The sequence below is a fragment of the Acomys minous genome, assembly GCF_964271855.1.
Source record: "Acomys minous genome assembly, chromosome: 9".
NCBI lineage: Eukaryota > Metazoa > Chordata > Mammalia > Rodentia > Muridae > Acomys > Acomys minous.
In genome coordinates, this window is record NC_140490.1 from 104463881 (window position 1) to 104487173 (window position 23293).

At 35.6% G+C, this 23293-nt stretch overlaps 1 protein-coding gene across 2 annotated transcripts; it reads right to left on the minus strand.

Moving 5' to 3' along the window:
• Nucleotides 1-747: 747 nt before the first annotated feature.
• On the minus strand, nucleotides 748-10163 carry NTS (neurotensin). Of its 2 annotated transcripts, XM_084794819.1 has the most exons (5): nucleotides 10141-10163; nucleotides 9809-9967; nucleotides 7475-7536; nucleotides 3891-4157; nucleotides 748-1542 (listed from the first exon to the last, which is right to left on the minus strand). In XM_084794819.1, the coding sequence occupies exons 2-5, from the start codon at nucleotides 9879-9881 to the stop codon at nucleotides 1390-1392; spliced, it is 555 nt and encodes a 184-aa protein (XP_084650945.1). In that variant the 5' UTR covers nucleotides 9882-9967; nucleotides 10141-10163; the 3' UTR covers nucleotides 748-1389. The 2 variants fall into 2 exon arrangements, with proteins under 2 accessions (XP_084650945.1, XP_084650946.1); XM_084794820.1 differs by lacking the exon at nucleotides 10141-10163 and having other exon boundaries at nucleotides 3933-4157; nucleotides 9809-10054.
• Nucleotides 10164-23293: the final 13130 nt, after the last annotated feature.

The following is a 23293-nucleotide window of genomic DNA, read 5'->3' on the forward strand; positions in this document are numbered from 1 at the left end:
GGAGCATGACCATGCTTCAGTCAGTATATGGACAACACATTGGACTTGTCTTTCTTTCTTTCTTTCTTTCTTTCTTTCTTTCTTTCTTTCTTTCTTTCTTTTTTGTTTTTTCCCTCTTCTTCTTCCTTCTTTTTCTTAAGGGGACTGTCACAAGGGTAAGCAGGGGCTGACTTGGGAGGGCTGGAAAGTTAGTGTGATGGTGGGGCTCATGATATGAAATTCCCAAATTATTAACACAAATATTATAAAAAAAAGTTTACATATTATCTGAGGACAGTGAAGTAATAATAGTAAAAGTCAGAGCTTGGTGCTAAAAACTCTACAATCTGTAAGCTACTCATAAACCTTTCTCTCAGTAGTGTTAAGCTTGAAGGAAGATAATATCAAAAAGTTGTAGCATTCTAAAGGTGACTTTAGAGTGAGCTCTGAATCTATCTTTCATGGGTAACAATGGAATAGACTGCAGTGCTGTAAAAGAATGTCTACCAGGATCCAATAAGGGGCATAATTTAGAAAGTCACAGATAGATCCAAAATGCAAAGGCTAAGATTAAGCCATAACCATGATTTTAAGGGAAAGTTGAGAGGAATTATCAGATGCACAGCTTTTAGCTTAAGTATGTCTTCCCAACGAGAAAAAATATATATTAATCACAAAAATCTCAACATGACATTGAAAAATAGATGTATGTTATTATAGCTTAAAATGTAAAAATGAGAGGAGAAATTAAAGAATTCTCATAACATAAGTACATTTGTAATAAAGCATTGGATTATGGTGCCTTGTCAACTTTTATTAGCTATCAAATTTATTTGACAGGCACAATATCCACTTAAAGAGACACTGAGATAAGCATAGATAGCAATGTTTCATTAGCAATTCTTTTAAATGGGCCTTTATAAGACAGTAACATTCCTTTGTACTGAGAGAGCAAGCAGAGGTTTTGGGAAAGCAGTGTAGATTTCTTTCAACTAGTAGTAAAGTAGCCAAATAAACAAAATGATGCATTTGTTCTGCATTGGGTTAATGATTTGTGCTCAAACTATGCTATAATCTCCTATAATTTAACAGAAAATGCCAAATGTGGAGGCTGTTCATACAACCCACAACATATCTTGCAACACTACAAACACTCTACATGTGATATGATTTTATTCATTCCAATTACACGGAGCACATCATGCTCAAGACCTACATTTATTTGAAAACATTTAGGCAAATACTCGTGAATGCAGGGAAATCACATCCGGGAAACCGTGACTGTGGAAGAGATGAAATAATCAGGTTTCTTCACATTCACACACACATAATTATATATCTAGATAAACATATGATTATATATGTAGATAAAGGGTGATCAATCACAATCACATATCAAGAATTAGCTTCTCAGTAGTAGTAGGAGCCCCGCTTGAGGATGTAGGGCCTTCTAGGTTTACTTTCATACAGCTGCCTTTTCAGAATGTAAGGGATTTTTCTCTTGATCACTTCTTCCTTCTCATTTTTGTCATTGCCATTATCAAGAATATCTTCCTGAATGACCTAAAACAGGGAAAACACAAAGGGAAGTTATATGCATGAACTATGTTTCAGATAATTTTTTCCACATTTCACTTTACCTATTTTAAGCACAATGTGCTTGTTGGATCTGAGAAGCTATTTTATCAGATGACAGAGAATTATCAATGACTGAGATGGAGTCATTATGATTATTGATGTCCTTTCTCTGTTCTTCAGCCTACCTCTTTTCATAAATCGATTTTTACATACTCTAACTAAAGAACTGCACAGGAGATCTATTCAAATTAGTTTTGAGGCTTTGTATATATAATGGCAGTCCAGAATGATATGAAATATATCCCAATAAATGCACTTCTGAATCTGACATGCCATTTGAATAAAAAGGTAACAGAATTTTACATTGTGTCAAGTCAGTTAGTAACATATGTTGAAAGCCATTGCAATGACGGGTTTCCTAAACAAAGAAAGAGTTGCCTACTCCAAGTATCTTAGATGTAGAATTCAACAAATTTGGAAACTTTGTTTAAATAGCTAAAATTTCTTAAGGTTACTGCTGTCTCCTAAACCTTGGGGTCACAATAACAAATACTGATGTTTCAACTCTAACACACATGCATGCCATCCTATCACCAAACGCTTCTGTCAGGCAATGCAGGTTTTTAATCTTTGGTTTGTATAAAGTATGTAGTCTGTAATTACTTGTACTATGCTCAGAATGATATTATCATTTCATTTTTAAATGACTCAACGGTTAAAATAACAAGAGTTCCAGTCTTATGTTCAGTTGACTTATATGCTAATTAGTTTATTGAGGGTCTTTCTTGTCTGGATAAATAAGGTGTAATCAGCATTTTCCTCAGCTAAGATACGAATTTCAAGTTTTATTGGGCTAACTAGTGTTTTAAAGAATGTACCATTTAGCTGGAATTAAAATTAAAGGATAAAGAGCACAACAAGTAAATTTGAACTAGCCTTTTTGTTTTTTTCATCTGGAAAGCATTGTTTTTGTTTACCAGCTTGCATAAACCAGCAGTTCTGGTGGCATTTTCTCCTGCCACAAGTTATGCCTCTGGCAGCCACTCACAGGCTTGTTACACTAACAGGGAGGGCAGCCTCAGACCTGCAACACTAGTATAATCCCACCATGTTAACATCATCAAAGCTCTCACAGCTTGATCTGAAAAATAACAGTTTAAGAACTGGAAAAGTATAATATAACTCCATTTTCCTTTTCAGGAACATTAAGTTATCTGCCACATTTATCTTCTTTTCATTCAATTTTTGATACTTCTTCCCAAATTCTAATTTATTCTCTAGTGAAATGTGTGTCAGGAAAATATGAACTCATGTGTTTGTTGAGAATGCTATTTTGATAATTAGTAGATTACTAAAAATTTCAGCTCCCCCTCCCCTTTAAAGATAGGTTAACCAGACATGGCGGGGCACACATGTGATACTAGCTCTTGAGAGGCAGGGACAAGAGGATTGCTACAAGTCTGAGACCATTCTGGGTATATTGTATGTCTTAGGCAGCCAGGGCTACATAGCTACAAGCCCTTGTCTCAAAACCAAGAAATAAACAAAATGCATAAAAAAATACTCTAAGTATACATCTACATGCATATATAAAGCCATTCTTTAATGACGTCTTTCTTGATTGTTCTAAGAGTAGATAACTGTTTTTTGTGGGGTTTTTTTTTTTTGAGACAGGATCTCTTTTTGTAGCCTTAGCTTTCCTAGACTCATTTTGTAGACCAGGTTGGCCTCGAACTCACATCAATCCTTTGTGTCCCTGACTGCTGGGATTAAAGGCATGTGCCACCATGCCTGGCTGAAAAGTAATTTTTGGAGTTAGACTGATTGCTATTACACATACACATACCCCTATTACCTATTTTAAAAATTAAGAAATAGTTTACTTGCCCAGTAATCAATTTAAAAAGCTGAAAAACAATTCCTATGCATATGCTACTCTGTGAGTTGCAAGTAGATCCCCTTTGTTCTTTGTTCTATTTTCTTTGAAACTTTTGTATTGTTTGTTTATTGCTAAGTACACCTTAAGTTTTTATTTTAGCAAAATAATTGGAGTTACTTAAATTTCTTAATACATGTCACTATTACCAATGTAGGGAAAAACTGCCTCAGAAGGACACCCATTTACATATATGGCTTAAATGCACCTTAAGACATATAACCATCCTTTAAAGAGTGAAGAGAACAGAGTTTGATAAACTCCAAATATTTGGAGAGCACATCGAAGTTAAGAAGTGTTGTTGACTTGACAACATGGCTTATCACTTTCTGTTATTTTTAAGTCTCCCTACTATGATGTCATCAGGGTTTAGGATTGAGGACAGAAGGGAGCTCACTGGTGCAATGACTCTTGGGCCCATCTGTGGGATCTGCTGTACCTCCCAGTGTTGAAAGGCCCTGCTGTGGCAGATTTTCTGGAGCTGCAATATGGTCAGCATCGCTTCCAAGCTAAAACCATCTAGGACAAGGGGAAGTTTCCTTTTTCCAACAAGATCGTCGGCAGGCATTTCTCCTGCTTCCTCAGCTGGGCTGTTCAGGTTATTTATAAGGCTGCAAACATTTAGCAAGGTCATTTTCCAAGAGGGAACAGTGGCTTTACTGATCTGAAACAATGAAAAAACATATTGAAATTAAAGTCTGTTAGGAGAGGATGGACTCTGCTCTGATTGTGTTAAACCATCATAAGTTCTACTTGCAATAAATCTATGGCTGCATCCACCTGTTTTATGGAGCTCTTAACACACAGGCGTTCAAGCCTATGAGCACAAGGATACTCACTCCGTTTTCAAAAAACGTGTAATCTTTTCTACTGCATAACTTGAGCAACACTACCCAGCCATTGCATGCAATGTTCTGAGTTTGTGTATTATTTTAGAAAAAAAAATTCCATTTTATTTCAGCACTACCTTGTCCGTTACCAGTCAATATGCAATTTCAATTTTACATTTGGAAGGTTCTTTAGACATCACTTTTCCCCTTCCGTTTCTCCCTCTGCCCTACCCAAGCATTCTCCTTCAACCCCTCCCTTTCTCCCCACACTGAATATAGCCTCTTTGTTTTGTTATTGTTCTTGTTAGTACACACATATGATTGTGCATATATATGCACAAATGCATATTAATGCATCCTGCTGAGTCTGGTTTTCTCGGTAGTGTTAATAGTGAAAACTATACACACACCTCAACTATTTTAAAAGAACATTCTGTACTGTCAACTACAATAGGATGGAAATGGAAAGGAAGTAGTAAGACTTTTAAATTAAATATCCTGAGACCCTGCATGCTAATATTCAGTGGCATGTATATGTGGGTTAGTAGAACATAGAATAGAATGGGATGGAATATTACAATGTGTTTCCTCGGCACATTTGAACACAGAAGGTATATGGGAAAAAAAAGTTGAGGCAACAGACTGCATCGTATATATATTTTTTCTGTCTAACAAACTGCCACTGTAGCTCCTGTCCTGCACAGAAATAAAGCTCGAGCAAAGGATAACTAAGGACACACACACCTGGTAATATATTTGAAGGATGTTTAATGTCTAAATTATAAACTCATGTATAGTCCTAATTAAGTGTGTTCCATTATTAATTGTGACATAAGAGCTGTGGTTAACAGTTAACTACCCATGATTCATTGAAATAAGATCAGCTTAGCAGTTGATGAATTCAAGGATTTCAACAAGTTGAAAGTAACTGAAGTCATCAGGTATCTAGTTCTATAGTTTTACATCTGAATAAAGAAAACGTGAGCGTTTGTAACAGATCTTGAATTCCAGTGGCTTGTATATGCACTGGCGCTCGCAGCATATATAAGAGTTTGAGTCTGATTACAAAATTTAGTTAGCTTCCAATGAAAACATGCTATATGAGTACTGTTTCCTAATGAAACTGTCCTCCAATGCCAGTGGTGATAAGTGTTTAAAAAATATCGTGAGAATAACAAACAAATCCTTCTGTCCGTGCCTCTCTTTTCCATTTGAATTCAGTGGAACTTCTCCTGCCTAGATATTTTTTACCAATAGTGCTTCAATGTCTAAGTAACTTTATCCTAAAGTAGTAATTGTTTGCATACTTAATTTAAACAGTGGAAAGAAGGAAGATGATCTCTAGAGTTTTTAATAATGGAACTGAAATAACAGAATCAAGTACTAGTCTCATTAAAATTTTGAATGAAGCCATTTGGTTAGAGCCGTCTCATATCTAGAGTTCTCACTTACATATTGCTTCCAACAAACAAAAATTGTTGAATGACAAAAGTGAATGACAAATAATTTCATAGAAAAACATGAGATGTGTGTTTTATGTTTATCCTGGCAGCAAATTGGAGTGGTTTTACATCTGGATAAATTCTCATCAAAGATTGCATCGTACTTATCTCAGTTGAAATGAAACAGTATAATTTAAATACTTCCTTTTGAACTGTTTAGGCTGCTCAAGCAACCCTTTCCATGATATTTTCTTCAGAGGAAAAAATGACACCATTCCAGATACTGAATTTATTTTTCTTGTATTTGCTTGGTCAGAGAGCAGAACCCAAACTCTCACGCCTGCTCAGAATGGTAGCACTTACAAACAGTTGTTACATTTTGGAGATTATTTCGAACATATGTGTGTAAACAATGTATACATAGAATTTCAAAAATAAAATATATTCTAAGACACCAAGGGCTTTATATATAACCTAAGAGAGTATTAATTGACTCCACATATCCTCCTACCTTTGAAACAATAAGAATGTAGCCATTTCTATCTGACTGAGCACTAAAAAAGCATTTATTATAATTATGTAAATAATTTTTTATTGATATTAAGTAAGTTTATAACACAGACTTGTAAAGAGGATATTTCTGATATGCAATTGACAAAATAATGATTGGATTCTATTCAATAAATAAATACACTTTTGGTACATTTTAGTAAATCTTGGCCATCATTGAATTTTATATGATCTTAGATTTTACCTCACTGTCTCTTCAGGACCATAGCAGTGTTTAAGTGTTAAGTCCTAGCTTTGCTACAAAGGTGTTTAATTCTGCATGTCCCAAGAGGTGTGTTCACCTAAAGAATGTCTGTCTTTTAACTGATAACCTGTATTCTAACCATCAGTATTGATACACAGTAATTTACTAAGTCTGGATCAATTAATTTCATATGATAGCATGTTAATGCAATATATTGTAACAGTTTTGTTCCTAGGCAAGGTTGGTAATCAGAAAAGTTGCTCTCAAGGCTGCAGAATCTTGCTCAGAATACAGAAATGTACTAGACTCATTCAATAAATATTAAATATATGTGGTTATGATTTTTGAAAGAGTGAGAATGTATACTCATAGTTAATGGAGTGTGTAATAACCTATCAGAAAATCATAGTCTTGTTGACTGACTCAGTTACATAATATTGAATAACCAGAAGTCAAGGTTTTAGGATTTAAAGGTTAATGTTTGTCTGTCCATAGCTTTCTTTTATACCATAGTTCCTTCCCTCCATGTTGCAATGATGCCATGTTTTAGAAAAATCTATTTTATTTTCCACAATCAATAAAAATATGTCAAATCTTCAACTAGGTTTAGTTTTTATTTAGCCTCCCACCAACATGCCTTTTATTGTGCCAATATAATAGTGATAAAAACAAATTATATTAAATATGTTTGTATATCTCCATAACATCATCTATGGCTGCTTAATATACTGAAATATATCAGTTGTCAGTCCTATAGATATTTTCTCTTTCATATCAACACCTGTGACTCCTGAGAAGAAAAAAACATATTTCAAATATGAAATGTCTCCCAAAGACCTTTATAGCTTTGAGGTAGTTACTATACCTATATAGATTTGCAAACAAAATAATATAATGTTTAGAGTGGGTATTCATATGTCTTTGAACTGTTTGTTAAAGAAAAGGAAAAAGTTACCTTTGATGCATGCACATTTGTCAGTAAATCTGCCTCTACAGCTCTCATATCCTCTTCTGAATCTGAATAAAATCAAAACCACATGTTTATTATGTAAACGCCTATCACGTAAGTGTATCATACCAAACATACTCTAAATTAATAAGAATTAGGCTTTGAAGCTTACAGTCTTCTGCAGCTAATTCTTTCTATCAGTATTCAGGAAGAAACATACCGTGTGTTAGTTTTATGCTGACAGCTACAAACATGCAATCACTTCTGAGAATATAAGCACCTGGTAATTTGCTAAGCAAAGTATTCATGACTTAGAATTGTTTCATCACTGGATCTCAGTAAAACATTTAATTATACTATATAATGTAGACGTCATCAGTTATGCTGCACTAGGTGAGTCTTAGGAGCAACAGTTCACACATTCAAAAAATATGTATCTGATAAAGAACACAAGATACGAATACAATTGCTTTTTATTTTATTTTATGGAAAGCCACATGGAATTACTCACTGGTAATTTTGTAAATAAAAATGATACTGAGAGTCATTTCACTACAAATGTCATTTTATAAAATACTCTCTAAAAGAATTGGTTTCTGTTTTACACAAGAAGTTTGAATTGTGTGCTTTCAATATTACCATAAGCACATGAGGAAATGGCTTAAGCAAAAGCAGAGCTCTCCATCACACATGCTACGTAGTACTGAAAATGGATCCTGATTCACTTTGGAACACATTTCCTAAGATTCCACTTATGAGTATCAGATAGAGCAATATTTAGAAGCAAAATTTAGAAATACTAAACAGTAGTAGAGCGCTTTAATATCCACTGGTCTCATGTGATTAAAAAGAAAAAAAAAAAGGCAGAGCTTAAAACTGCCCCGTCTTTTAGTCTTTTACTCTAGTTATTGAAACATGGGACCCACCTGGTGGAAACAACTGATAAAATGCATATAAGAATGAAGTTATTCCAGAGACACTTTTGCTGTTTTGTTACAGATATATGTTTGGTTGTTTGCTTTTCAAAATGAACGATAAAAATAATTCTATTAATCACTGATGAAAACGTGCACTTGTCACAGAAAATGGTTTGAAACGCTAGTGTATGGAATTTAAACAATAACCAATTTAAGAACTTCTATGACTTAAGAAAATCATAGTTATAGAAAACTCTAATGTCTGATAAAAATATTTACAATGTCTTATGTTAACAAAATAACTAAATCATTCTAAACAAATCACATTCTATTCTGATGGCTATCTTTGTACTTAGAAATCTCAGCATGAGTTCTAATCACACTTAAGAGTCCGACTTATTCAGTACAACATCTACAAGTACAGGTAAGTGATTTTACTTCATTTATCTATAAGGTTTTCCACTTTGATGTCTCTGTTCAAGTATTTTCAAATTATAATTAAAACACACTGCAATCATCAAAATATTTCATATTACTCTTTTCAATCTATTTTATTTCCAAGGCAAGTTGATACATATCTGCTATAATACATTCCTTCTCCTTAGCTACTATATACAAAATCCTCTAAAGCTAAATTTATCACAGATATAAGTATACCAATTTTATGGTTATAGTTTGTGCCAACTTAAATTACAGTCAGAAAAGCAACAGCTATATTCATATCGTGATTCTGTCACGATGAAAGACTATAAAATGTGCTTTCAGAAAAGACTTGGGGCATTTTATGTAGCATTAGGAACAATATTCTGTAACAAATGTTTAACCATTTATTTATTGATATTTTTCACATGTTCTAACACCCATATAGAGTTAATAATAATTTGAGACAATAACAACCTAAGAGAGTGAGAAAACATGAGAATAAAAGATTGTGAATGGGATCTTTTAATGTCTGCATGCTGACAAGCACTGCTTCTATTCCCTTAATAATAGCCAGCCCAATTCAGCTTTTCGTCCCTCTTTTTATTACTTTTATTTATTTTCTCTTTAGTGGTTACAAGCCAAAGGAGATTATGTTGCATTTCCTTGAAACTCCATATACTGCTTTGTAGATATTTAAAAAGGAAAATGAACATTTCAGTTCGTATAATCAGAATGTGAAAGATAAAAACAGAGGCAGAAAGAGAGAGACAGAGACACAGAGAGACAGAGAAAGACAGACAGACAGACAGAAGACAGACACACACACACACACACACACACACACACACACACACAGAGAGAGAGAGAGAGAGAGAGAGAGAGAGAGAGAGAGAGAGAGAGAGAGAGAGAGAGAGAGAGATCTTCCTGAAATCATTAACCTGAGTAGCATCAGTCTGTGAAAGAAATCACTTCAGGGAGTTTGAGATGCAGTGGAGCTTACCTGAGCACAGACTCCAGGAGCTGAAAGCCAGGAGCGCCAGGCACACCAGCTGGAGGTTCATTCCCACCATCATCTCTCAGACTTCTGACAGGCAGGTCCACACAGCCAGAAAGACACTGAAGGAGCTCTCTGTCTCTCGGTGCTTTCTCTTGCCTTCAGCTGGCTTTGAATGTGAGTGAACTATGAGAGATGCTCTGGCCATTCCCTATATATATATATGAGCTGCAGGATGATGTCATGACTGTACAGGATGTACACTGCATCATCTTCATCCCTCCCCTTATCTCCCCACTCCCCCCTCCTATTCCTTTGTCCCTCATCTCATGTAATACCCATGAACCTTGATTGAAAGTGACGATCTTCCCTAATTGCAGCTGTTGCTCAGGATTTCTGACTCACAGCAAGAGTTGTTCAAAAGCAGTGCCATATACAGCACAGTAAGGAGCAAGCCTGGTGCCATTCTTTCCTAATTTTCCCTCATGCCCCCACTCCAAGAATTTGTCATTTTGATTTCTGGTAAAGTGATTTTTTTAAAAAAAATACTCCTAATATTTAAGTAAAAGCTCTAGGGGAAGTTACTGGCTCCTTGTACTTGGAAGAGTGAAAGGCTTTCTGGTAACACAAAGTTCCGAGCACATGTTTTATTGTTTCAAAACTCATAAAGAGTTCTCATAGCATGTACTAAAACAGGAAAAGAAATAGGCAGAAGCTGGAATTAATAATGGGGGTCACAAACCAATCTAAAGAAAAATTTAAAAATCAGTACAAAAGGAAGAAAATTAGTTCTAATGAATAGTATTATTTTCTACTCACTTGAAAGTTTATTATATATAACTGAGGAGAGACTAAATTACATATACTGTCTTCTAATTGGATGTCTTAAAGAATGGTTATAAAATAAGGAGATAAATAGGTTGTTGTTAGAAGATAACCTAGGAATTGTTGTGTTAACGATGCCTTTCAGATTCACTATATTTTTACTACATTTTTTAGATCTTTCTTGATTTCTTACTGATGTTATATCTGCCCCCATCTTTATTCATAATCCCTTTTCACTGTTTCTTTGCATTATATCAACTATCCCCCTCAGTTTATCCTCTTTTTGTAGTAAACAAACAAACAAACAAAAATGAGACTCTGCTTTCAGACAGAAAAAAATCTATACACCTACCATCCACCAGAGTCACATTTCTAAGAGGGAAACTTCAGGTAATTTGTTAGTTACACTGCTATTCTTTCCTTCTGTCAGTTCTTAAAGGTAAATTGCTCAGATGCCTTTTGGGGTGTCACTTTATTCCTCTATTAGGTATTTAATAACAAAAGAAATGGTCTGAACTGGTGTTAGGGACGTGTATAGTTGAAACCAAGGATATCTGAGATTTGTTTAACTAAAAAAAGCACTAATCCTATAACAACAATAAGAGAAAAATTCACATTGGTAATATAAGCAGTTGAAAGAGATTAACTCTCAACCTTTGCAGGAAACCTAAAGAAGTAATTAGAAACTACAAGTATTGAATTATTAATTACAAATATTTTATATAATAAAGATACAGTCATATAACTCAACGTCCAAAAGTTAAATAGAAGTTTTCTTTTATTATTAGTTTATTTATTTATTTATTTATTTTTGATTCTGTGAAACAAATGTACCAAATCTGTTCGCCTCAAATAGTTTTCTCTAAAAGATGATTAACTGGCAAACCTGAAGTATGCATAAATGTTTTATTCCGCTAGGGGGAGCAGTGGAAGTTTAAAAGGCCTTTTCTCTGTGAGAAGGCTTGCTTTTCTATCATTAACCCAGCATCTGTGTGACAGAATCATTTTAGGCCTATTTTAATGAGAAAGTCCATAAATTATATATTTTGTATAATATTTACATGAATTACTTTCTTTGCATTTTAAATTGTAAAACACAAAGAATAATCTTTGAAAAAGTGTTAAAATGTGTGCAAGCTGATTGATAGTAAAAGGCAAATGTGATGCTTATCACCCCCAAGTGATTTCCTAGCAAGTGAAACTTAAGGAACTGCTTATAAGCGTATTCCTAATTAATCATCTCATTTTTAGCATATCGCATGAATATTCATTATTAACGTGAGAATTATTGTAGGGATATAATAAATACTAAGGATAAATACAAGAACACATTATCAACCAATGTCAAATGACTCAAAGCCAAAAAGGTTCTCTTTGGTAATATTCCTTATTATCAAAAGAAATAGATATTTTTCTGATGAGATTACAATGCTTATAAATGTGGCCTTTAATTGGTATTTCCCTTTTACCCCAGTTTATTTCAGCTATAGAAGTAGTATTAAAGGATCTGTTTCAGCTAGAAGTCACAGGTGCCAGTGGTCACTGCTCAGTGCCTGTGAATCTTCCCAAGAGAACAACCAAAAGTGGCCTCACAGAGTCTCAGCTATTTCTATGCAAAATAACTGAGTCCTGGCAGAGAAACAAATAGCTCACAAAGTACCTCGAGAAATATAACAAGGCCTATACTGTAAATGGCGCAGAGACCTTTCAGAATAAATGATTTCAGTATTTTAACATAATAAAAAGAACTAAAAGCCTATCAACTCAGACACCTAAAGCTCAAGTTTTGTTGCAGAAGATGAGGCAGAAGGTTTTAAGAGCTTTCAGAACTGGATGTTTGCTGTAAGATTTTGTCTCTAAATGTCTAAAGCTGTCAGAAGCTCATACCAATGTTTCATTGACATGGCTGCCTAAATATGACCTGAACCCACAGGCATCAGTGGACAAGCTCACATGAACAGGGAAGAGGGCATGAAGAAGCTCAAGACAGCTCAACTCTACACAAAAACCACAAGCAACTAAAGAGTGCTGAGAGTGGGAGAAATGATCTTCTCCAAGGGAAGAATATATCAAATGATTAAGCAATAACAAATGGTCAGTTTTCAAAGCATACATACAAATATCATTGAATAGACCAAGTATGCTACATTTAGGAACACACATTTACACACACACACACACACACACACACACACACACACACACTCACCAAGAATTAAAGAGAAAAAAAAAAAGACTTCGTGTATTTGAAAGACAGAAACGGGAGGTGAGTTCATTGTAGCTTTTGGAGGAATGCAAAGGAAGGGGAAAATGACGTAATTATAATTTCGAAAAAATATTTAGAAATAAGCATAAAACAGGTAAATAAAACATCATCAGAAGCGATGTCTCTTTTCGTAAAGGGCTCGTAGTGCAAGCATGAACGTTGAGTTTGGATATCTAGAAGCAATGTAAAATATTGGAAGTGCCACGTGCTCCTGTTAACTCTACACTGCAGGTGGGCAGAATGGGAGCAGAAGAAAACCTGAATGCTTGTGTCCAGCAAACCTAAGCAAATCAACGAGCTTCAAGTTCAGTAATAGACTCTGTCTGAAAAGAACTATTAAATAACCACTTTCAAATCTCTGGTCTCCATACACATTCATAGGTGCGTGTCCTTTCACCTGCATGCATATGTGTACATACAGTGTCACACACACACGCTGAAACCTGAATGATACCTTTCACATGGTGTTTTAGGCATCCTTCGGGAGAGAAACGTGAACAATTTTTACTCTGCAGACGTTTCGCCTGGGACACTGCTTTATGGAATGATAAGTGCCTGTGCTCATCTGTGACACTTCCTGCGTTAGCCATCCAGTCTCAGGTCACAGTGTTGGTGACAGGGTCGCCAGTGACAGCACGGACTCCACAGTAGGTGGACCTCAACATTTGGAAAGTCTTTTGTTGCACACATTCATTAGCCAGTTTCTCAAAATAATCAACAGAGACAGCGAAGTAATGAACAATTATAAAACAGCGATGTTTTAATTTACTTGTCTTGGAGACCAAAGAGCCTGAAATCACCTGATGGACAGTGGTCACGCAGGTCCACACCATCTCCTTCTGCACCTTAAGAGACTTCCTCACATCACTGAACCTTCCCTCGGCTTGCTGAGACTTCTGAACGGACCTACGCCCTCACATTATGACTAGTCTCCTTTTCCTATCAGCTATAGCCTGCTGCCTTTTTTTTTTTTTTTTTTGACTTTCGTTGATATCCCTTGTGACAGTACTGCTTATTTAAAAAAAAAAGATTCTTTTGTGATGTGAACCAATGAAACCTTACCAAGTTATAAACATAAGATTTTCCCACTTCCTTTTGTTTTCCATAGACCTTCCAAATACTTGTGCTTTTCATGACAAACTGCAGATGGAAAGGGCTCAGTATGTATTCAGAAAGTTTACAACCTACAATTGCTTAAAATTTACATACCCAGGCCTGAGGAAAATACTAATTTTTAGATGCTTTTCATGTAGTTTTTATGTCAAGTTTGTCACTCTTTTGAGACACAATCTCTTAAATCTCCATAATTCTTTTTCAGTCTGATGTGAACCTTTCAAGTCACTTAGCTTTCTCAGCCTTTGCAGGTCATCTTTCCTTCCGTGGCTAGGGAAATCAACCTTGAAAAATGGCATTGAAAGAGATCACCCTGGAACCACAGGCCTTTATCAGCTCAATGCTCAGATAAACTGTGGCTTTAGTTTTATTCTCTAAATGCATCTCGGTCTTGAGCTGTGGCTGTGAGTCATCTGAGCAAACAATATGTCAAACTCCTATAAGCCCAATTGATTTTTTTTTCTGTTCAATTAAAGACCATTTTCAGGACATAATGATAGATGTGTGTGTACACACACCCACACATATACACTATCTTATACACTAAATGTGTATTGCACAGGCATTAGAGATTTAGGTAAATGGAAACCAAATGGCCAATTTCCCACTGTAAGCCTAAGCATGCTTTGCCTGTAATCTCTACAAATTCCCAGCCCGTTTTTGATGGCTCTTCCAGTTTCTGTTGCTATATCCTTATAGGTGATTAACTTGGAATAGTTCGTGATGGATTTCTATAGTCAAGGCTAAGTTTACAACTAAAACTCTAAGTATAACCCCTGGCTTGTTTGTGATCTGTATGTTAATGAGTTAGCACATTTAATGAAGGCTCTTCTACAGTGTCACACTGCTGACTTCAGTTACTATCTTCTCTCTCATGTTAAGAAAACAGACAACCTGTAGAGTCACTACCCCTGGTAGTGATGAATATGTAACGTAATAAAGGACAGCAAAATGTCCTTGCATGGAGTCCTTCTAAGTAAAGAAAAAAAATCCTTTGCCAGTCATCTTCATGGTTTTTCTTCTTTTTCCAAATTAGTATAATTATCTGGCAACCTTCCTACTAATGCAGCCCTTTAATACAGGTCCTCCTATTGTGGTGATCCTACCCTCACCAGTTATTTTACTGCTACTTTGTAGATGAAGTTTTGCTACTGTTGTGAATCATAATGTAAATATCTGTGTGTTCTCTTTGTCTCAGGTGGCCATCGTGAAAGGATTCTTCCACCTGCAGCTTGTGAGCCACTAATCCAGAGTAAGACAATTTTTGTCAAGATAATAATGGTATCTTATGAAATGTGTGGGTGTTTTCACAACATCGGCAACATGTCAAGCTGAGATTCATTTTAGTTACTGTTTATCAATAGCAGATTCGCTTTTTTAAAAGTGTAACTTTTTTTTTTTCATTTCTTTTCATGTTTCTGCGGATCAAAGGCAGTGAGTGACCTATGTACGGTGGAAAAACAATCTGGCTGTGAACTACAACATTATGGCTCAATAAAATGCCTGTTTTTATTTCTTGACTGAGGTCTGACTTTCACATGTACTCTGGTGCCTCATGCTTGACCACTGTCCCCTGGATGGGGAGACCTGGTGGCACTCAGAGGAAGGACAGCAGGCTACCAAGAAGAGACTTGATACCCTATGAGCATATACAGGGGGAGGAAGTCCCCCTCAGGAACAGTCATAGGGGAGGGGAATAAGGGGAAAATGGGAGGGAGGGAGGGAGGAATGGGAGGATACATGGGATGGGATAACCAGTGAGATGTAATATGAATAAATTAATAAATACAGTTAAAAAATAAATAAATAAAATAAAATCAACTGAGGGAGGAAAAAGAAGACATTGCTAGTGTATGTGATAAGTGATAGTTTATATTACTTAATTCTTGCTCCTGTTATTTGTTTTCAACTTACATTACTTGCATATGCACATGAGCATAAAGCTCATGGTATGAGCTTTAAATCCGCTTTCGGCCCTTATAGCCTTAACATTAGCATCTCTGAGGGCTGCAATTGAATATATAATTATGCACATAGTGATTTTCCTGAATCTTTCATTGGAGGAACATCCTGTCCACAGCTTTAGCATTTTCTGAGCTACTTACTAACCATAGCTCCTTCCTCTTGTGTTTTGTTTCACTTTTTAGAAGTGATTATTTGCTGAGTTGGATATAATCAAAATGTCTGGATGGCTTCATCTGTCTGTTCCTCTCTTCCATCTCCAAACACTTTTGAGCTAGCAAAAGCCCATGGGAGTCCAGGTCTGTTACTGAATTGTGTCCCATACCCATGTGCTTTGTCTTCTTTTATTATCCCCAGCCAGCTTCAGGTCAAAGCCCCTGTCCAGTCATGGCCCCCCTCGGCTCTAAATCATTCTTGATCTTTCCCATTGCACACATTGCCCAGCACACAGAATTGGTTCCTGCAATTCGCTACTTAAAGACTATGAGCCTTTCTGTTTGTACTTAGAACGCCTTGACCTCAACCTAGAGCGGCAGAGTGGGGCCCCATCTCTTTGTCACCATATTTTATCACTCTCCACTTTTTATTCTCCCTAAATTTCAAAACCTTTTTAATATTTTTAACAAAAATGTCTACCTTTTTTCATAAAAAAACTAAAATGAATATTATGATTAGATTAGTATTTAAGCAAAGACTCCCTGATGACTCTTACAGTAGAGGAAATCTATCCTTCACTGTTAGAAAATGGCCTCAGCTATGGGACTTACTTTGACTAAAGAGATGTTATCAAACAGAAAGGAAATTGACTTGATACGCATTTGAAGCACAATGCTTGATTTCTTCTTTCCCTGCCATGCCTAAAGAATAACTTTCATTCAATAAACCCAACACCAAAAGAAATATATGGCAAAAGCAATCCCACCCGACATAAACCTTGTCATATAAATCAGAGTTTTCTGCAATTAAGCTAGGTTTGCCTGAATCAATACATAGTCGTGTGAGCAGGTTTAACTTACCAGTTTTAAATAATTAAGTTTTGGAGTTATTTGTCATGCAGTATCTTTATAATAATAGCTGATTGTTATTGCTCTGTTCATTGGTAACCAGTTCAGTCCTTTTCAGTTTTGTCTATTTATTTTTGCCACTTGTATATAAAAGACTTTCTTTGTCTTGTTCCCTTAAGTTATCAGAACACAAAATAGTGTTTCTGGGTAGTAAGTATTCTGTAAATATTGATAATAAAATGAGTAAATGAAATTTCAAACATCCTTACCAGTTACATAACCGGCATCTTTTCCTTACATCTCAAAAAGGACATTTCATGCTCTTGTCTAAAAAGAGTAGGTATTATGAAAGAAATATTTTGAGATGAATCTTAGCCACATGAAAAGGTAGGAGAGAACTTCCTTTCAATGAGTCTTGGTTATTGTTTTAAATTGCAGGTGACATTTTGCAAGTTGCCATTGAGAGGTAAGTGGGTGTAAGTTGTACTAACATCACTTGTAAGTCTCCCCAATTTAGTGAATCACTTTGAACAAAGTCACTATGCAGTTGTCAGAGATGAAGTCAAGAGTGAACAGTGTCACCTAGAAACAGCGACTGCAAGGAATATCATAGGACTACAAGTAATCTAAATCTGAATCTCAAATTGGTTTATAGAAATTGTCTATGAGAGATATGTTGCCAGGTTAATTTTTTTTCACACAAAAGAGAAAAGCATAAAAAGTAACAGGATTATACTGTATACAATGTGAAGACTTCTAAAAATAAAAGGATAATAGATGGTTTAAGTGTAGGTACATACTCTTGTTGGAGTATTGGTAAAAGAAAAATTATTCCATTGCCAATGCAGTTGGTCTTTGTTTTATTTTATTTTATTTTATTAATTTATTCTTATTACATCTCAATTATTATCCCATCCCTTGTATCCTCCCATTCCTCTCTCCCTCCCATTTTCCCCTTACTCCCCTCCCCTATGACTATGACTGAGGGGGACTTCCTGCCCCTTATATGCTCATAGGGTATCAAGTCTCTTCTTGGTAGCCTGCTATCCTTCCTCTGAGTGCCACCAGGTCTCCCCCTCCAGGGGATGTGGTCATCTTTGTTAAACTGATAATACAACAGTCAATTCAGACAGGCCAGAAAGATTTTGTTTGAATATGCTGCAGAAAATGTCATTTCAATACAGGATAAGCTAATGCTTTTAACTTGAGTGTACACCAAGTAAAACAATAACATGCTTAGGCTTTAGATTCCTTGTCATTATTTTAGCCTGGCTTTCCTCCCTTTGTACATGGCACAGATCTTAAACACATAGGCCCTTTACCTCAGAATTATTTTTTTACTGTGCAAACTTAAATGGACTCTGAAGGCACTGGATTGCTTTAAGTGGGCAAAAAGTTAGCATAATAAACAGAGGAATTAGAGTGAGCTTCCAGTCTGACCAGAGGGCTAGCAGCAGGAAAAGAGAACATTTCCCACTCTGCACTCTAGGTGGAGGCACTTGTATGTAAGAGTGGCCGCACAGCTGGCATCTCTCTTTGCTACTAGACAATATTTTCAACACCATCATGAGTCACTGACTCAGTGTACACTAGACCTGGAAAAAGTTATGTAGAACTAGTCTTGGACTTTTACTTTTCACAGAGGGAAATGAAGGTTAGACATTCTTAAGCAGATTAAAAATTGCCATTGCTACTTTTTTTTGTCAGTTCTTTTCTTTTATTTATTTATTTATTTTTTATTAATTTATTCTTGTTACATCTCAATGGTTATCCCATCCCGTGTATCCTCCCAGTCTTTCCTCCCTCCCATTTTCCCCTTATTCCCATTGCTACTTTTACAGCGTTTGTTCTGATGGCCCAAATCTAGTCTCACACCATGCCCTGAGGGTAGGTATTCATGGAACATCAGTCTAACTATTTTGAGGAACTGACTTACTCTGAGGGTTTCTCTTGTTGTTAATCCTGTATCCCCTTAAGGTGGACAACTGTGATGTTGGACATTGTTGTTTTTAGTCTCTTGCCTTTGGTGTATTCAATTCTGCTGCTATATTTTAGTATATCTAGATCACAGACTGTCTAGTCAAATTATCTCTTCATACATTATTTAATATCATTATCTTTTTTTATTCTTTGTCATGACTAGATTTGATGTCAGGTGGAAATGTTCATGAATTTGATACATACTCAAATGTTTCAGAGACTCAAGCAAGTAGCCTGTGTCATTTAAGACTTATGAGAAGTGTCTGTGCTTGCTTAGATATTTTTCTGCTTGATTGGGAAAAACATAGCTGAGGGAATATTGATGTTAAACTTCATACATCTTAATAATCATCTTTCATTGTCACCAAGGAAATTCTCTGCTATTCTGATAATAATAGCATTTCAGAATACTGCTTCAATAAGGAAGCTCTCGCTTTTAGATTCATTACTATGCACTGAGTAGTCTTTGGTTATTTGTATTGTTTTCAATAATTCTCCCTCTCGTATAGTTTATTAAACTTAATTTAAATGTGATTTCATAAAGAATTGAGGGATATAGCAATTTTTAATTTATTTTGTGATATCTATACTAATAATCTTTTCAATGGCTGTTATTATTGAATTTTTATTGTCTGCTTTATTTTGATAAATAATTATTGGTTTTATTTACCCTTTCACAAGATGACCTCAGCATTTGTACATTTTCCCACTACTTATTTTCTGTTGCACTAGCTGCCATTCTTAACACTTTTATTTATTTACTGTTTTGTTATTTTGTATTAAACTGATGTAGCTTCTCTATTTTCTGTGGGTAAGCTTTAGAACATTAGTTTCAATAGTGTTCTTTTCCTAAAATACACATTAAATCAATGAGTTTTATCAGACCGTGATTATAATAACTTCAGCTACTTTTTATTGTCTTTATCATTCATCAATACTGAATCACATCAAAGATCTTTTCCATTTACTGTAATACTAAATTAAAATTTTCACTAGAAGTAATTTTATAAAGTTAAAAACATATGTGTAGATGAAGCAACATGTCATTGAAATCAATGGACAGAAAAGGAAATTGAAAGAAAGACATGAAAAGGCATGAAGTTAAAATTTCTTAAATAGCACAGAGAAACTTAGGCATAGAGTACAATCTTTTTTTTAATAATAACACATTTTTATTGAAAATTAAAAATAATTGCTATTACATCTCATTTTCTATCCCATCCCATGCATCCTCCCATTCCTCCCTCCCTCCCACTTTCACCCCAATCCCCCTTCCCTATGACTGTGGCTGTGGGGGACCTCCTCCCCCTGAATATGGTGCTAGGGTATCAAGTCTTTTCTTGGTAGTCCGCTATCCTTCTTCCGAGTGCCATTGGGCCTTCCCAACAAAGGGACATGGCCAAACATAGGGCACCAGAGATCCTGTGAAAGTCAGTACCCAGTCTCCACTTAGCTGTGGAGAATGTCATAGAATACAATCTTAAGAAGAAAAAAATAATACACTAACTTGAAGGTGTGCTAGGTTCCTAAAAGGATCTAAAATGATCAACTTGACATATCAAAAAGTTATAAAAAACAAAAGAGAACAGAGTAAATTAATAGAATGAAAAAAAAAACAGAACAGAAACAAATAGAGACTAGAAAAAACAACTAAGATAGAAGAAAATAATTCCATAGATAATAAGAAAATAGTCTGTAGAATTTTGTATTGACAAACTGGATGACCTAGAATGATTAAGCAAATTCTTACATATATACTACCTATGAGGTAGAAGATGTGCTCAGACCCATAATAAATAGGAAGAATGACTCAATCATAAAAAGGTCTCACATTAAAGAAAATCTCAGAGCTTGGTGTCTTCATGGATAAATTCTAAAATACTTAGGAGGAAATAGAGGTTAAAGAAAGAGAAACTTGAGTGAAAATGGATGGGTCATATGAGTAATTCCCTTAAAAAGGACACTTAGTGTCTCCTTATGTTCTCAACCCCGTCCCTGGAAATGACATACTGTGTCTAAAGCAACCATGGGTTAAAGACTTTGAAGCCAAAAACCAAAATAAAGCTTTCTGCTTTATTAAACTAATTTTCTTGGGTATTTTGTGACATAGTAATAAGGCAAAAAGTTATTATGAGCTCCTCAGGTAGACATTGTGAAAAGCGTAATTTTTATAGCATCTTCACTTCTACAAAAGGCCATTTACAATATGACTTCTAGAGAAAAATAGAAGCCTCAGTCATTTACTAGCCTAATATTGAAAATTTATATATATTTATAAATGTATTTATATAAATTTAAATTTTATAAAGTTATTTATTTATATACAAATAATATATATATAATTTGTCTACACTCATAAACAAGAACACACCAAATCTAACCTACTTTGATTGATTAGAATGTCTCTGGGAACTACTCAGCACCCAAGGACATAACACTCAACTTCACCTATTGGATGAACGAACGTGAAAGAATCAGGATTTTCTCTTAATAACTAAACATTAATCACCTTTATTCCTTACAGCAATCTTGTTTTCACATCTGTGACCACTATTTTAGATTCTAATTTTTATGAGTCTGATGTTTCTATACTGACGTCTAAACCACTGGTTTCTTTGGGCAATATAGTCTCCTTGCTTTAAATAGAAACCTATCAATTATCTGATTAAATAATTCTAATATTGAGAAACCTAGTATGTCCCCTTTACTCTCCTCATCACGTACAGAGACAAAGCAGTCCAGCTTACAAGCAGCACTTAGGAGAAATGACATAAGAAATGTGAATCATTGCCTGTAGTTCTTTGTTTGGGAGTGGAAGCCCTCAAATTTTTCCTCCTTCCACATTAACATGTTTATTGATAGTGCTAATTTTCTGGTCTTGCTTATGCAGCCATTTCTAAGGTAGTCTGTTTCATGGCAGACTTCTTGGTATTCTGGATCACACAAGCTTTCCACGCCCTCTTTCCCCAAAGCCATCGACTTAAAAGACTATGATGTAGATGTGACCACTGAGGATGAAATGACCATGAGAGCCCTTGACCTCTACATTGTGTCCACATGTGGTTTTCTGTGGTGATCACCATTTACTGTAAAGAGAGGCTCTTTGAGGAAAATTGATAGCTACATTTTTCTGTACGTATGAGGGGAATATTAAGAATGCAGTAAGGATTTTTCTGGTCTAGCCAAATGACAGTAGTAGATTATTTTCTAAGGTCCATGACCTCACTAGTGCCAGGAAGCTGGCTAGTATTCAATATCAGGCATAATTTCCCTCCTGCTGAGTGGACCCTGAATCCAATTAGATAGCTGATGCTTGTCAACAATATGTGAGTGCCCCATTTTGCACCTTTAATGCATACTTTGACATACTGGTGGCTGTCATGGATCACAGACATCACAGCTGTTTAATTGCTTCCCTCCCTTGGCAGCTTGCGTAGTATTTTCTGAAGCTCTGAAAGCTAGACCCACATGGCAGAGGCTTTCAGCTAAGATCCAATTCAAATCACCTGAGTTGTGTGTCTTAAATGCGTGGTGGCTTCTTCAAAACGGGCCCACCCTCCACCTCTGAGCTGTAACCCTGTATGGCATTGGACATCTAGATTGTTTGAGGGAATCATTTGGATTACTCTGTCCAGTTCTTTCAAAGGATGTTCCTCTTTTCTGGTACAGTGCTTTTATTATTCTATAGATCTTATAGGAGGGGGGAACTATCAGCTCACATGACTGAACTTAGCTTCCTTTACGACATATAGAGAAAAAGATAGAGATAGAGGTTGGTGTGTGTGTGTGTGTTTGTGTGTGTGTGTGCATGCACATACAAAACTTTTTAAAAGAGGGGGAAAATGGTAATGGTAGACCTGTAGTTAGTTATAGATCTTCTAACCTGTCCTTGTTTCATTGTTTTCATAGGTTTAGTCTCAAAGAAGAAGTATTCAAATTTACATCTGTAATCACTGATGTCTCGAGCTCAGACATCTACAACCACACAATGCTTAATGCTGCTGCCATAAGATCACATATTCTATCATTGAACTGCACTTACAAAGATGCATACTTAAACTATTCAGATCTGTACCACCAGGTTTCAAGGCTTATTCTTGCTCACATGCCTAAGATTTTTCTGTTGAGCTATAGTGACAAGAGCATGATGTTTGCTTTGCCTTATGGATTTAAATAATGTTAACAACTCTGGCAACCCTTTGACCTGGTAGGGTAGTTTTACTCATTATAAAAATGATAATATTGAGGCTCAAAGGGATGGTATGGACACTGGGTCTGCATTCTTAGGGATTGTGGATTTAAATGCCAATTTAGCCTGTCTTAATTAGGAACGCATAGGAA